Source organism: Corvus cornix, chromosome 28 (genome assembly GCF_000738735.6).
Source record: "Corvus cornix cornix isolate S_Up_H32 chromosome 28, ASM73873v5, whole genome shotgun sequence".
NCBI classification, from domain to species: domain Eukaryota; kingdom Metazoa; phylum Chordata; class Aves; order Passeriformes; family Corvidae; genus Corvus; species Corvus cornix.
Window position 1 is genome coordinate 1,990,150 of NC_046356.1, and position 15,657 is coordinate 2,005,806.

A 15,657-nucleotide genomic window follows, 5' to 3' on the forward strand; every position below is an offset into this window, starting at 1 on the left:
GGCCAGCGTCCCATGGGAGGTGACAAATGACAGCAAGATGATCCAGGTGCCACCTGCTCTCCAAGACCCAGTCCTTGGGCTGGGCACAGGGTGATGCCATGGTGCTGCCACCGTGTCCTCTGCCATGTCACCCCTGTGGAACATCGGGGCCACAAGCCCAGCGTCCATCCCACCTGCCCTCACAGGATCTGCTCAAGAGGCATTTTCCCAGCTTTTCCAAGGAAAAAACCAGCTTACAGGGCATCACTGGGATGCTGCAATGGGGAAATGGAGAGCGGCTTCTGTGATCCCAGAGGGACAGGACGGAGGTTCCAACATGCAAAGGCACTGCTGGGTTTGACCCTGGAGCACCAGGAGCTCCCTGTCCCCTGCTGCGCTGCTGCTGAGGAAGAATTTCCTGATCTCTTGGAAAAACTTCCCTGTGCTGCAGCTGAGCCCCCAGTGCTGTGGCTCTGCTCGGGCTCATCTGGAGGCCATCGGTGCCAAGGGTCTGCCAAGGGTCCTGAGCACAGGCTGTGCCACCCAGCTTTGGTCCAGAGTGGCATTTCCAGCAGGGAAGCAGGAATTTTTGTTCACTCCAGTCTCTGGCAGCTCTGAAAGCTCTGACGGCTTCAGGGTCGGGCACCAAAACGTGGCGGTGCCACAGGGACACTGCCCAGGGCTGGGCAGACAGACACAGCCCTGCCTCGAGCTTTTCAGCATTGTCTCCCCAAAAAGAAGATTCCCAAGACCTTTTTTCCCACCAAAACCCTCATTTCTACCTGATAAACAAAGCTCCATTAAACTTTCTCTGTTTACCCCATGTCCTGCAGGGAAGAAGGATGGAGATGGAGCATCCCCTCCATGCAGGGCTGAATTTCCCCCCCTGGGCCATGACCAGCCCCAGCCCTCCCCCAAATTCCCTGTTCCATGGCCAGTCCCCCTCCATGGTTGGCTGATTCCATCCCGAGGCCGCTGAGCTGAGAAAACAACAAAAAAAAGCCCCACAACCCACAGACAAAGCCGGGAGCAGCCACAGCAATAATCCCACATGGATCTTTCCCCCACTCCCTGATTTATTTCCCACTGGGCTGTGATCCCAGCGTGCTGGGTATTGCAGGAACAGCTGCTGGGTCCGGCTTGGCCAGGCTGAGCCCCGCAGGGCCAGACCCCCCAGAGCTAAAAGCTGGGAAAATGCCTCTGGAGCAGATGTTAATGGGAAGGATGGGGTGCCCCAGCCAGCAGAGCTGATCCCCGGGGAGATTTCCCAAGGAATTATTGAGCTCTTGGGGAAACATTGGCCAGTGCCCACTTCACAGCCCCAGCACTGATATTTATTATTGTTGCTATTATTATAATTTTTATCATTATTATAATTATTACAATTATGATCAATTTCATCATTATCATTATCAGCATTATTATAAATATTTTTAGCCTCTCATCCTTTTTATTTTATCCTTTTGTCCTTGTTTTCATCACTGCTTATGATTTATTAGCATTATTATCGCCATTATGATCATCATTTTCTCTCTCACTCCAACGTTAAGACACTACAGAGAAGTCTCCCAAACCGAGGGGGTTTTCCAGATGGTTTTCACTGGGAATTAGAGTTTGGCTTATTCATGTAGGAGCCTCGTGCCAAGGCATGGTGAGGCCAAGCCGATGTCATTTTGGGCAGGAGCTGTCCCCACGTGCCCATCACCAACTCCCAGTCACTCAGTGGGACCTGCTGCTCCTCCTGACTGGAAAACCCTCTGGAATTTGGAGGGGAGCCCCCCCAGCCTTGGGAGCAGGAGGCTGGAACAGCTCTGGCAGTCCCTGGTTTGGCTGTGCCTTGGAGGGGATCCTGCACTTCGGGCAATTTTTGGCTACAGATGCTGTGAGCTGGACACGAGCAGGATCCTGGTGACACCTGTGGGGGCATTTGGGGGCTTTGGGGACACCCCGGGGCCGGAGAGGCAGGAAGGGACAGTGCCAGCTCTGGGTTCAAAGCCCCTGTGAAGCCAGGATCTCCTGTGGGCTCGGCCCCGGGTGGGAGGGTCGGTCCCACGGCCACGGGGCACCGAGGAGGAGGAAAAAGAGGAAGAGGAGGAGGAGGAGAAGGAGCAGGAGGAGGGAGTCACCATGGTCCCGGGCTGGGATCTGACCTCCCTCCCCTGCTCCCGGTGCAGCATCGCCGGGAGGAGCCGCCGTGTCCCTGTGCCCGTGCCCAGCTCCGGCCAAGCCATGAAGACGGAGAAAGACGAGGCTGTGGCCACCTTCTCCCTGCGGGGGAAATTTGGCACAGAGGGGGCAGGTGAGTGCCCTCAGGGGTGGTGAGAGGAGTCGGGGAGGAGCAGGGGGGACGCCTTTGTCCTAGGAGGTCCCTTTGGCCGAATCCCACCCCATGGGGATGTGCTCAGCTGTGCCAGGATGTGCCTGGGTGTGCAGGTGGCATCACCCAGCGTGTTCCAGGCACCATCAGGCTTCACCCTCCCACCTCAGCTTTTCCTAGAGCAAAGCCCCTCCCAGCTCTCACACCCTGGAGGGCTCCAGCCCTCTCCAGCCAGACCCCCCGGGCCCCGTTCCGCTGTTTTTAAGGGATGGGGAGGGCAGAGGGGTGGTTTGGCAGGGCTGAGCCTCACACCCTCTCCCCGCAGGCTGCAGTGACCCAGGCCTGCCCAGTGCCCCGATGCCGGGGAGCGCAGGGACCCCGGCCCCGGAGCTGCGGCCGCTGAAGCGCAGACCTGTCCCAGGTGAGCCCAGCCCCGCCCCGGGGAGGGGACAGCGACAGCCGGGGCACGGACGAGCCCGACGGATCTGTGTCCTTGCAGGGAAACACTACCAGTGCTCGAGCTACGGCTGCAAACTGGCCTTCCCCAGCATGCAGGAGCTGATGGACCACCTGAAGGTCCACTACAGACCCACGCAGTCCCTGGAGGGTAAGGCCAGGACACGCCACGTGCCCTTTTTTTGGGTGGGAGGGAGCAGAGCAGGGCTCAGAGCTGAGGCAGGGCCCGTGGTGGTGTTCCAGGAGATGGGAGTGGGGGGAGCGTGGGAGGTGCTGGGGACCCAGCAGTGGGGCTGTCCCAAGCCGGGCTGGTGCTGAATCTCTCTCTGAATTTCTCTGCTCAGGCAAAACCTTCCACTGCCCCACCCTGGGCTGCACCGAGACCTTCCCCAGCATGCAGGACCTAATGGCCCACATGAAGGTGCACTACAAGCCAAACCGCTACTTCAAGTGAGTCCCGCTGCTCCCTGTCCCCATCCCGTCCCCTCTGGGGACACCTGGCAGCTCCCGGGCGTCCCCGAGCCCCCCTTGCAGCGGGCTGGGCTGGGGGCGATGCCGAGGGGAGCGTCACTGATGGTGCTTTCCCGACCGCCCAGGTGTGAGAACTGCCTGCTGCGCTTCCGGACACACCGCTCGCTCTTCAAGCACCTGCACGTCTGCTCCGACAGCGCCAGCGGCCCCGCGCCGCCCCCCAGGGCCGACAGGCCCGTCCTGCCCCCCGCTACCTCTGCCCCGGAGAAGGAGCCCCCGGCCAAGCCAGCCGAGGGGCTGCCCAAGCTCCCGAGCGCTCTCCGGCCCCTGGAGAAAGAAGCCATCGTGGCGGGCGCGGACACTGCCCCGGCGGCGCTGCCCACGGGCTGCCCGAGCTGCCCGGCTCGCTGGAGCCGCTGCCGCTGGTGTCACCGGCCCCCACCCCTTCCCGCTGCTGGAGCCCGGCCTGTTCGGGCCGTCGTCCTTGACTCGGTTCTCGGGGCCACCCCCGTCCTCGGTGCCGGGGCCGTTCCTGTCCTACGTGCCCCCCTCGCCCTACGGCCTGGCGCAGCCCCCGGCTCAGCACCGCCTGCGGCCCTTCCTGCCGGGCCACGGCCCCCCCAGCGTCTCCAACGCCGTCTGGAAGAAAAGCCAAGGTGAGCGCACAGAGCCGTGCGGGACAAACCTTCTGCTCCCGCCTTGACCAGCAGCAGCTCCCGAGGAGGACCCGCCGCCGCCCAGCCGAGGATCCGGCCCCCTCCTCCCCCTCCATCCCAAAAGCCCCCCCACAAAGCCCCGTGCCACCTGTGCCAGCCCCTCTGTGATGTTCGATTGGGCAAAGCACCGGCGACCGCCAAAAAAACGCCTCCAAATTCTCCCGGCCCTGCTGCTCCCCGGCGTGCTGGGGGTGCGAGGCGGGGGGGCCGGGCCAGGCCTGCCCTCCCACGTGTCCCCCCCAGGGAGGGGAAGACCTAATGCTTGTCTTGCCCCTCGATTCCCTCCGCAGGTGTGAGTGTCAGCCCACTCCTCCCATGCTTTGGCTCAGGAGTGACTCCAGGTTAGTTTGGCACCTACTGGGTGGGGGCTGCTTTCTGTCACGGGGGGGTTTGGGGGGCGGCGGGGGGGGCCACAGGGGACGGGAGAGGCCCCAGGGGCACTGTGGTGCTCCCCGGGGAGCAGAGGGGGAGGGAGGGCTCCCTCCTTTTCGGGAGCCCCGCGGAGAGGGGATGCGGCCCAGGTGGGCTCGGAGGCAGGGGGGTTCCGGCTGCACCCCCCCCAAACCCCCAGGCTGGCCCCGAGGGCAGAAGCAGCAGGAGGAGGAGCAGCAGCAGCAGCAGCTGCCCGGGCTCCAGTGCCCCCAGTGCCCCCAGTATGAGCCCAGGCTGGACCCCTGGCTCCCTGCTCCCAGAGTCGGGGTCCTTCCCGTGGGAAGGGAACCCCTGAGCGTGTGGGGCTCGGAGCGGGGGGGCTCCAGCCCCCGTAGCCCCGCGGCACCAGCCGGCTCCGGGCGATCCCGGCGGTGATCCCGGGGCGATCCCTGTGCTTCCCTGCCCGCCCGTCCTTGCAGGGCACTCCTCCAACAGCCGCATCGTGTGGGAGCACACGCGGGGCCGCTACAGCTGCACGCAGTGCCCCTTCTCCACCGCCTCCCGCGACGAGATGACCCTGCACACCGAGGACCACCGCAAGAACCCCCCGCCCGGGCGCCTGGAGGCCGAGATGGGTACGGGAGGGACCCGTGGGGACCGCCCCGGCTGCTGGGATGTCACGGGGATGGGCTCCCTGCCCCGCTGGGATAAGGCACATCCCGCTCGCTCTGGCCTGGCAGGGGCTGGCCAGGCTCCAGTCCGTGGTTCCCCAGCCTGCAGCAGTGCCCTGGAAGGGTTTGTGTGCCCTCCCTGTGCCCCCAGTCCCTGCAATGTCCTGGGCGGTGTCTGTGTGCCCTCCCTGTGCCCCCCAGCCTGTGCAGGACCCTGGGGGTCTGTGTGCCCCTCAGTGCCCTCTCCGTGTCCCCCGGCCCCTGCTGTGCCCTGGAGGGGTCCATGTGCCTGCCCTCCCTGTGTCCCCAGCCCCTGCTGTGCCCTGGGGGTGTCTGTGTCCCCTCCCAGTGCCCTCCATGTGCCCCCCAGGCCCTGTGATGCCCCCGGGGGTCCATGTGCCCCTCCCCGACGTGCTGACAGTTCTCTCCCCTCTCCCTGCAGATTTCGGGGTGGGCCTCGCCCCGTTCCACGCCAAGCTGCCGCCGGAGATGGAGAACTCCCTGTACTCCCAGCTTTGATGCCCTCGGCTCCCACGGGACTCTCCTGCGCCTCCCCATCCCTCCCCTGAGCCGGGCAGGGGGCACAGCACAGCCCCTGCCACCGTGCTGGGACAGGGACCCCTCCCTGGGGACAGGAGCACCCCCAGCCCAGCCCGCGGTGCCACAGGGGCGGATGTTTGCCCCGGAGTTTCTCCCCTTCCTTTTTATTTTCGGAAACTCTCCAGCACCCGGAACCCCCGCATCTCCCTCCCCTAAAGGTTCTGTTGCTTCAGCCCCAGGGGCTCTGGGGGGAGCCCGGTAGGTTCTCAGGGGTTAGTGGACTTCTCTGGAATGAGATCTCGGAATAATAAATGGGAATTGTACAGGAGTGGCGGCCGGGAGAGGCTCTGTCAGTCCCGTGGGGGCTGGGGGTGATGGGGGAGCGGGGCTGGCACTACGGAGCCCCCCCAAAACCAAAGGAGGGGACATGGTGAGTGCAGGGGGGTGTGACCCTCTGCTCCCGGGCTGGCCCTGCCAGGGGCTGCTTTGGGGAAGGAGAAGGGGAAGTGTTTGGGGGAGGGGAAGGTCTGAGGAAGGGGAAGGGACGCTCCCTCCTCCCCCTGCCAGCACATCCCAGAGCATGCAGGGCTCCTGAGCAGCAGGGCTGGAGCCTCTGCCAGCTGCAGCCCAGCACCCAAAGCAGGGTGGGACCCCAACCCGCAGTGCCTGTCCCAGCCCTGCCGCCGGCAGAGGTGCCCGAAGAGGGCATGGAATGGCACGGGAGAGACGTTGGGAGGGGCAGGGCCCCTGGTGCCCAGCCCGGGGGGGCTGCACCCCCTGCACCCCCCGTGGGAGCACCCTGGGGCTGCCCCAGTCCCGCTCTGCCGGTCCCAGCCCAGCGGGGTGAAAAGTTTGCTGCAAACTGGTTTGAGGGGAAGCGTGCTGGGACCTGCTGGTGCCTACGCCAGCGCTGGCTGGGAGCGAGGGATGGGAGCGATGGGAGCACCGGCACCCCCTGCCCTGCTGCTGCCAGCCCCGGGCGGGGACACAAACACCGGCATGGGGCTCAGAAAGGCCCAGTGGCCACCTAGGCGGGTGGGCACCCCTCCCTCCCGCTGCCATCCCCTCCCTCCCGCTGCCATCCCTGCCCCGGCTCGCTCCTGCGGCCCCCCTGAGCTGGGACCGTGCCCTCCCCAGTCCAGCCCGGTCCCCTCGGGCCCTGAGCAGGGGGATGGACACCCTGAAGTGTCCCTGAGCTGCTGAGACCAGACAGAGTGCCAGCTCATCACAGAGCCAGCACGGGGTCACAGAACCCCCCCAAGGGGGGCAGGGGGCCCAGCTCAGCCCCCATCCCCAGCTGGCACAGCCCTGGCCCCCAGCCCACCGAACACTCACCTGGTGAGTGCCCACCCCGAAAGGCAGGAGGGAGACCCTTCCCAAGCTGTGCCTGACCCTGGAACCGGCTCCAGCCACCTCCAAGGGCAGCACTGGCCCCTGGGGGCCCTGCAGACCCCACCGCACAGCAGAGCCCCCACTCCGTCCCCCCCAGCCCAGGCTGAGCCGAACCCAGCCCTCCCGGGGACAGCCCCTGCTCCCAGGAGAGACCCAAACCTGCCCCCAGGCTCCCACTCAGAGCATTCCTGGCTGTTCCCAAGGCAGAGGCAGCCAAGCTAAGCTCCATTGCAATGCATTTTTAAAAACTGAAGTCTTTATTAAAATTTTATCCAAATTTTGTAACAAAAGATACAAAAGGGCTGGAGATCCTTATTTCTGGGACTAGTCTGACCAATCAAAACCTGACAGTTACTAGGCTAATATAAAATCCATACAATCTGCTAAAAATGCAGGGAAAAAAAATTAGAAGTAACTGCTGCTCTGACTTTTTTTTTTTTTTAAATTCCTTAAACATTTATAAGTTACTCAGTTTTGCATTTTACAGGATTAGTTCTTCTCCGAATGGTCACAGCGACTGTACAATGCGAGAGACACCAGCGAGAACGAAGCGACGGGAACGGGGCTGTGCTGCAAACACACCCCACAAACCCCAGGAACGGGGCTGTGCTGCAAAACACACCCCACAAACCCCAGGAACGGGGCTGTGCTGCAAGCACACCCCACAAACCCCGGGAACGGGGCTGTGCTGCAAGCACACCCCAAACCCCCCTCGGAGGGCAGGGCTGGAGCCTCGGGGGCCCGCAGAGTGCCCGGAGCACCCAGCGGGAATGCCACAAAGTGCCAGTGCTTGTCTGCACCCCTGGGGTGTCCCCATCCCCCCCGCCCCAGGGTCATTCTCCCGAGGGATGTGCTGGCCGGACACCTCTGGGGTGAGGGAAGGTGGGAATGGGGTTGGGAATGCTGCACCTGGCTGGATTCCCCAAATCCTCCCTGCAGCCACCTCGGGGTGGCATCAGCAGAACCCCCGCGGCAGGGACACGAGGGGGGAGCTGGATTTCTGCTCCGTGCTGGGAAAGGAGGAGGAGGAGGAGGAGGATGCCCAGGCCAGGCTGGCACCGAGGGCCTGTGCAGAGCTGGCACTGGCTGGCAGAAGGACCCTGAGAATTTACAGGCTAACACGGTCTGCAGGAGCATCACAGTGATCGTGGCTGAGCGGGGCTGTGCAGTGTGACACGGATGGAGGAGCAGTATCCCCACACCTGCGTTCCCTATCCCTTCCCAAAGGTGCTGCGGGGGCACCGGGAGCCTCCCCGCAGCACAGACACGGCCACGAAATCCCCACTCGCTCGGGACGTCCCAAGGGATGGGTTTCGGGCGGCCACTGGGAAAAATGTTCCAGTTTATAACAAAAATAGGAAAGCAAGTGCAGGGCTACTGCAAGGTGCATCGCAGAGGGACCAGGTCATGCAAGCAGCCCCCTCCCTCCCTTCCTCCCCCCAAAACCTCAGGCACCCCCCATCCCCAGCACTAAAAGCATCTTCAAGCATGTCCAGAGATCACATCACCATGATTTCAGAGCTGAGACACCCTCAGGGATCGTTCCGAGTCCACGCAGATGAACCAGATTTTGCACCCGAGATGGCTCAAAAAGCGTCTTCAGAGCCCTGGGCTGAGGGCACGAGGGTGGCAAAGGCCTTCTGTGCTGGCAAGGTGCGAGCTGGAGCTCTGGGTCCAGTGTGGTACAGCTGATTTCGGACACAAAGATACCCTAAGGAGGAGATTTTTTTTTTTTTTTTTTCTCTTTTTTGTGATTTTTTTTTTTTTTTTTGCAAGCTGCTGCACAAACCACCGAACGGAGAAGCCTTTGGTCATGAGATACTTGTGAGAAAGAAGTGAGCCTTGTATGGAAGATTCCCCTGAATGCCTACAGTATTCTAAATCTTAAAAAAATATATTGTGGACGCTGCAGCCATACAAAGGGGGAGGAGCAGGAGGAGTGGGAGACGGGGATTTACAGTCTCACACAGACACAACGGGGAGGTTTAAGACAAGCACAGTCAGAGTCTGTAAAACTGATTGGCTCGCTGGGATCAGTCATCCTCATCGTCCTCTTCATCCTCTGCATCTTCCTCTCCTTCATCCTCTAGACTTCGTTTTCTCTTCTCCCCACACGGATGGTCTGCAAAGAGAGGGGAGGATTCACCCTTCAGCCCAGCCCGGGGAGCAGCAGCTGAGCTGTGGAGCTGGGAGCAAGCATGGGGCAGACTGGCACCATCTGGGAGCAGATCCGCCCTGCCCTGCTCCTCATGGAAAAGCCTGGGCTGGCAGGAGACACCAAAACCTTCCATGCCCTACAAGCATCCTGCATTTCAACAGCTGAAAAGGGGAGGTATTTGTTGAGCACCCTCAAAAACGCAGCATCTGCAGAATTCAGGCACTCCTGACCAAGCTCATGGCCCCTCTGCTGACACTGCTGAGGCGTCAAACCCTGGGGACAGTTTTGGACCCCTCACAAAAAGGACATGGAGGGGCTGGAGCATGTCCAGAGATGGGAATGAAGCTGGGGAAGGGGCTGAAACACCAGGAGAGGCTGAGGGAGCTGGGAAAGGGGCTCAGCCTGGAGCAAAGGAGGCTCAGGGGGGACCTTGTGGCTCTGCACAAGTCCCTGCCAGGAGGGGGCAGCCGGGGGGGCTCAGTGTTGTCCCGGGTGACGAGTGACAGGACAAGAGGAAATGGCCTCAAGTTGCACCAGGTGAGGTTTAGATTGGATATTGGGAAAAATCCCTTCAAGGACAAGGTGGTCAGGCACTGGCACAGGCTGCCCAGGGCAGTGCTGGAGTCACCATCCCTGGAAGCGTTCAAAAACGTGTGGCTGTGGCACTTGGGGACAGGGCTTAGTGGTGAACGTGGTGGTGTTGGACTCAGAGGGATTTCCCAACCTTAAATCTTCATCCAAGATTGTTTGAATTCACTCCAGCCACAAGACTCTGTTAACACTCATCTGGGTGTTCGTGTCTGTCACAACCAGAGGAGTCTGGCCCCAAGCTCAGGTCTAAGCTGGGGAGAGGAGAACGTGTCCCCAGGAGATTCCCTCACTCACTCCTGAGACAGAACCCTGCTCCTGCACGGCCCATCAGTTCCCAGAGCTGCTTTTCTAAGCCACTGACCTCTCACATGTCCCAGAATTATCCAGCATGGCTGGAATTTGGAGGTCCTGAAGCCCCTCTCCCCTCCCTGTGTGACCCCTGATGGTGACACTGCTCGGTCCCAGCTTGGGCAGAAAAGCTGCAGCAACACCAGCCCTGCGCTGAGGCTGGGGAAGCTCCATAAACATCAAATATTTGACTGTTGAGGCAGCTCTGCAAGAAATTGGTTTGTTAGGACTCAACTCACCCTCATCAGCTTCATCTTCTTCATCCTCCTCACCATCTTCCTCCTCATCTTCCTCCTGGAGTTCAAACAAGAGGCTTTGTTGCAAGAACCACAATTCCCTGAGCAGTAATCCCAGTTTTCCTTCCCTTCTCCCACCCCGCTGAAGCCTCAGGGTGGCAGGAGAAGCTGTTGGTTCTCCAAGAGCTCCTCACATCCCCACGGACAGGGCTGCAAACTCCTCAGATCTGCCCCCAGAGAGGCTCCTGTGGGTCACCAGAAAAGGGACAAACGCATGACCTGGTGCTGAACCAGTGACAGCCTCACCTCATCATCCACTCCATCCTCCTCCTCTTCACCTTCCAGATCATCGTCTTCATCTTCCTCGTCATCAATGACTTCTTCATCCAAATCGTCTTCCTCCTCATCATCCTCCTCCTCCTCACCTTCTACCAAAAGGGGGAGGGAGGGAAGTGCCCCAGTTCCCAAATCCAGACACCCCTCACCCCTCGGTGCGGTGTGAGCAGCAGGCAGGGCTCACAGAGGATGAGGAGGGACAGCACCAAGCCCTGTCACCTCCCAGGCAAGTGCCATCCCTCCCCAGCCCTATGGAGAAGGGGGTGGGGGCACCCACACAACCCCTATTCCAGTGCCAATGCCCATTTACGGAGCCCACCCAGAAGTGGAAAAGGGGTGGTTCCCCAGCAGGAAAACCAGAAGGAGAGAAAATCCTCACCTTCCCCGTTCTCATAGTCATCTTCCAGTGCATCCCCATCTGCTTCGGGGTCTGAGTCAGGGGCTTCCTGCTCGTCAGCATCGAAGCCATCCAGGTAGGTGAGCTGGGGCAGGAGGGCGAACACGCTCTCCCGGTAGTTGATGAGCATCGTCACCTCGCAGTTGAATAGATCCAGGCTGTGGAGGTTTGGCAACTTTTTCTGCAAAAATCAGTTTGTTAGGGTTATTTACAGCACTGTCTGAAGATCAGGCAGCCAAGGCTGGGTGGCTGGGGCACTGCCCAGGGCCAGCACTGAAGTGGCTCTGCCCCATGTGCGCCTTGGATGGAGAGGAGTCACTGCCCCTGCTCACTGCAAGCACTGGAAATTTCTGTGCAGCTCCTCTGTCCTGGCTTCCCCTTCTGGAACAAACTCTCTGTGTATTTGCAAATCTTTCTCTTTCTTCTGAACAGGCCCGGAAAGCTCAGGAATCACTGAGCTGGGCTTATCCTGCCCAAAATATCAGGCAGAACACCAAGGCAGAGCTCAGGGAGAGCTGCAGCCCGGGTGCCCTTGGCACAGCCCATCACACCGGGCACCACGCCAAGGAAAGGAGGAGCAAAACAATCCCAAATTCCTTCTGGAGAGAATGGATGGACGAAACAGCCAACGAGACAAATGCCCTGCATCAGACCTTTCAGGTGTCCCTCACAGCAAGAGCCTTCCTGGGGCAGCTCAGACGGAGCCTCACAGGCCTTTTCCAACCTCCCTGATCCTGTGGCTCTGGGAATGGGGCCCTGCAGTGCTGTGACAGCAGAATCTTTGGGCTGATGTGACCGATGCCCCCACTGGTGTCCAGTTACCTCATTCCATGACACCCCAGGTGCCACCTACCTCCAGCTGCCTCCGACCCTTTCCCGGTCCCTTCTCAGATGGGCACTGAGCATCCACAGTTTTACTCATCCAGCCCCATTTCACGCTTCTTTTAGCAATTGGCTGCTGCTTTTCCAGACTGAGGAGCCATTAACTACTGGCCAAGCCTCAAACTGGGATCAAATCTGTTCCCATCAGAACCACGAAGTGCTGTTGGAACAGTTACCAAGACATTGGACTCCTGCTGCACAGACCCATTCCCCAAAGGAAACGCCATCCCTGGGATTCCAGCACAGCCTCCACTCACCAAGGGTTCCAGGGTGTTGATGTCTTTGATCTTGTTGCCGCTTAGATTCAAGTGTGTCAGGTTGGGAGTTTTCTCTGCTAGAACTTCAAGGCCACCAGAAATCCTATTATCACTCAGCTCCAGCTGAAGGGAGGGAATATCACATGGTCACCAAGTGTTTCAGCTCGTGATGCAGGGAAGGAAATTACCTGGAGAACCGGGCTACAGTGGGCACCCAAATTCCAGGACACAGAACAACAGGTCAAGTTTTCCCTTCAAACCCCTTTTCCGCAGGGACACAGCCCTGCCAGCCACCCCCATGCTCGTCAGTGCTCCAAAATCCAAAATATTGGTGATGTCACGAAGCTTCTGCCAGCAGCACAAGAGCAAAAGCAGGAGAGGAAGGGCACTAAACACCTGAAGAGCTCAGAAGGGTTTGGTTGCACGCTAAAACCGACCCCTCTCACTTGCTCAGAGAGAGAGGAAAGAGCAAAATTCAACGGGCTTTTTCTGGCAAATACAGGAAAAGCAGCAGCCACCAGGGGCAGCACAAGGACCAGGGCTGCTGGGGATGGGACCAGAGCCCTGCCTCACCTTCCGGAGCTTGTTGAGCTTGGGGAGGTTGGACACGGACAGCAAATTGATGTTGATCATGCTGAGGAACTCCAGGTTCTCGAAGTCTGAGGAGAGACCAACCACCTTGCCATCCTCTGAGCGGCAGTTGTCCAGCACCAGCTCCTTCACCTGCACGGAGACACCACAGCTGTCACCACGCCTGCCACACTGACACTCTCAAGGCGACATCGCCGACACATCCAGAGCGCGGCTGCGCCTCGAGTTCCTCCTCACTCAAATTTAAGACCTTAAAGCCAAATAACTTTTGGTGGCAGTCCCCCAGTGTGGCTGGGGTTTCACCCTTTAAGCACAAGCCACCAACACACTCCTGCTGTCCCCACCAAGGTCCCCATCCTGCAGGAAGCAGCACGCAGGGGTTTGGAACCACGAGGTCACATCCCCACGCTCCGCACACACAAGGCATCAATAAAGCTTTCAGAGTCACGCTCCAGGCTCCGCTAACGAGAGGCCAAACGAGGTCAGCTGGGTTTGTCCCCTTCCACTTTGTCCCCCACACCACTGGGGTGCCGGAAAACCCATCCCCAGAAGATTGGCCTCCCTGTGACAGTGTCCAGTGAAGTGACACGGGGGCCTGGGCAGGGCTCAGCACACGAGCTCAACCTCAGGCTGGTGACACAGGACCACTGATGCCATCAAACATCGTACCCAGCACGGATTCCACACACAGGAACCTTCACTAGCCAGGAATTCAGCACAGGAATCAGGACCACAAAGTACCAGCACAGAACTGCTCCCCCCAAACACCTGGAGGGAAACATCTCCGTCCCTCCCAGGCCCCCGACACAGCCCCAGCTCTCCCAAGCCATTTCCAAACCCTGCTTTCACCCCACACATTCTTGACAGCAAGATGCAAAAATGAGCCTTGGCCAGAAGGCTCGTGGCGCTCTCCAAATTCCTCCTTCGCAGCGCTCCCATTTTACCTCTCCTGCTCACATCAGCCAACTGTTAGGGAGTCATTTTAAAACCACCCTGCCTTCCCAGCGGGAGAGTCTGGGGGCTGCTGTGCCATCTTTGCCACCTTCACAGCACAAGCTCTGAATGAATTATCGCTTCAAACTCCTCCAGCGGCATTGCTGCTCGGGGCTCTGAGTCAAGGCTCTGCCAGAAGTTTTGGAGCTGAGTGTGTTTTGCTCCCAACACCTCAGAAAAGGCTCCAACCAAGCAGAGGCTGCCACCGTGGCGGATGTGAAGGTGGTAAAGGCCAGACCTGGGTGGCTGCTGCTGTGCTGTGTGGGCACAGAGGTGAGCCTGAACTCCACCAGGTTATCATGGAATCCTGGAAAAGTTTGGGGTGGAAGGAACCTTAAAGCCCTTCCAGTCCCACCCCTGCCATGGGCAGGGACACCTCCCACTGTCCCAGGCTGCTCCAAGCCCCAATGTCCAGCCTGGCCTTGGGCACTGCCAGGGATCCAGGGGCAGCCCCAGCTGCTCTGGGCACCCTGTGCCAGGGCCTCCCTGGAGCAATGAACTAACCCAGCCAAGCCCAGCTTTGCCCCAGACCGGGCCCTTTCTGATGGCCCAGGATGCGCTGCAGTCACACAGAGCAGGTCCCGGGACAGCCCAGGACACCCAGGCCTGACCCCGCTGGCTCTGCAATTCCTGGCGTCACTCCACGGGGACCAGGCGCTCGCAGCTCCTCCTGCCCAGCCGCTCTGGTCCTGCAAATCCCCTCGCCATGCACGAAGCCGCTTTAATCTCCACCCAAAGCCCCGCTCACCACTCGTTCCCACCGCGCTCGGGGGCCACGGCCCGCAGCTGCCACGACACCGAGTGTCCCCGGGGCCAGGGAGGGACCGGCCACGGCCCAGCGGGGCGGCCCGGGATGGGGAGAGCCGGGGAAAGGGAGATCCAGGGAAAGGGAGCGGGGAGATCCAGGGAAAGGGAAGCGGGGAGATCCAGGGAAAAGCGAGCGGGGAGATCCAAGCAAGGGGAAAATCCAGGGAAGGGGCGGCCGGGGGAAGGGAAGATCTGGGGTAAGGGAAGACGCGGGGAACGGGAGACCCGGGGATGAGGCGGCCCCGGAGTGAGCGCACAGCGCTGGGCCCGGCCCCGCGGCCGCCAGCAGAGGGGAACGGGCGGCCCCAGCGGCACCTCAAAGGTTCATCCCCGCAGCCCCTGACCCCTTCCCGGGGCGGGGGGACCCGCGGGAGCCGCTCCGGCCCGGCCGGGCCCCGCTAACATGGCCGAGCCGCCATGGCCGCGCGGGGCCGCCCCGGCCGGGCCCGCTGACTCCGGCGCGGCGGGGCCCGGCCCGGCCCGGCCCGTTCGCTCCCCGCTGCCCCCCGCGCTCCTCCGCGGGCCGGGCCGGGCCGGGCCGGGTCCCTTCACAGCCTCCAGCGCGGCCCCGGGGCGGGCGGGCCCCGCCGCGCACGTGCGCGCCGCCATGCCGGGGCTGCGGGCCGGGCGGGAGCGCTCCCGCCGCCGCCGCCGCTGCCGCGCTCCGCGCCCGCCGCAACCTCCCCATCCCCGCGCCGCCAAACCCGCCCGGTCCCCGCCGTGCGGGACCCCCGCGGGCCGCTCTCCCACCCTCAACCACCCCCTCCCCCTCCCCGCAGCACGTGCCGCCCGCCCGCTCCCCGCCGCCGCACCTCGCTCGGCTTCTTGTTGCGCAGCTCCAGCGTCAAGCGCTTCTCCATCTCCATGCTCCCGCCGCTCCGCCGCCGCGCCGAGCCCGAGCCGCGCTGCGCTCCCGGTGCCGCTCCCGGTGCCGCCGCCGCTCCCGGCCCCGCCGCGCTCCCGCCCCCGCCCGCGCGCGCCGCCGCCGCCCGGGCAGGAAGAGGCGCCAACGGCAACAAAGGCGGCGCGCGGCAGCGCCCCCTGGCGGCACCGCCCCGCCCCGCCACGGCACCGCCCGCGGCCGCGGGTTCGAGTCCCGGCGCCGCCGCCCTCCCAGCGCGGGGCTCCCACCGGCGGCGCCGCGTTC

The 15,657-nt window shown here is 61.8% G+C and overlaps 2 protein-coding genes across 3 annotated transcripts; one reads left to right on the forward strand and one right to left on the reverse strand.

Annotated features, from left to right (window-relative positions):
* The first annotated feature begins 1,399 nt into the window (after positions 1–1,399).
* On the forward strand, positions 1,400–5,850 carry ZNF414 (zinc finger protein 414). The gene is given in 10 exon segments (XM_039566128.1): positions 1,400–2,278; positions 2,622–2,717; positions 2,796–2,903; positions 3,097–3,202; positions 3,349–3,598; positions 3,601–3,639; positions 3,642–3,879; positions 4,230–4,280; positions 4,791–4,946; positions 5,425–5,850. Coding segments are annotated over 10 exon segments (1,293 nt in total). The 5' UTR covers positions 1,400–2,106; the 3' UTR covers positions 5,502–5,850.
* A 1,298-nt stretch (positions 5,851–7,148) lies between these two features.
* On the reverse strand, positions 7,149–15,451 carry LOC104696974 (acidic leucine-rich nuclear phosphoprotein 32 family member B). 2 transcript variants are annotated; one of them, XM_039566131.1, is made up of 7 exons: positions 15,323–15,451; positions 12,693–12,842; positions 12,120–12,242; positions 10,963–11,161; positions 10,554–10,672; positions 10,251–10,305; positions 7,149–9,036 (listed from the first exon to the last, which is right to left on the reverse strand). In XM_039566131.1, exons 1-7 carry the CDS (start codon positions 15,374–15,376, stop codon positions 8,948–8,950), a joined length of 789 nt encoding a protein of 262 aa, XP_039422065.1. In that variant the 5' UTR covers positions 15,377–15,451; the 3' UTR covers positions 7,149–8,947. The 2 variants fall into 2 exon arrangements, with proteins under 2 accessions (XP_039422065.1, XP_039422064.1); XM_039566130.1 differs by having other exon boundaries at positions 10,554–10,675.
* Positions 15,452–15,657: the final 206 nt, after the last annotated feature.

Excerpts from the sequence above, each read along its gene's own strand:
- LOC104696974 (XM_039566130.1), bottom strand. The coding sequence starts at position 15,376 with ATGGAGATGGAGAAGCGCTTGACGCTGGAGCTGCGCAACAAGAAGCCG. Across the intron at positions 12,243-12,692 it reads AGCTCAACAAGCTCCGGAAG|CTGGAGCTGAGTGATAATAG; the intron begins GTGAGGCAGGGC and ends CCCTCCCTTCAG. Across the intron at positions 10,306-10,553 it reads AGGATGGAGTGGATGATGAG|GAGGAAGATGAGGAGGAAGA; the intron begins GTGAGGCTGTCA and ends TTTGAACTCCAG.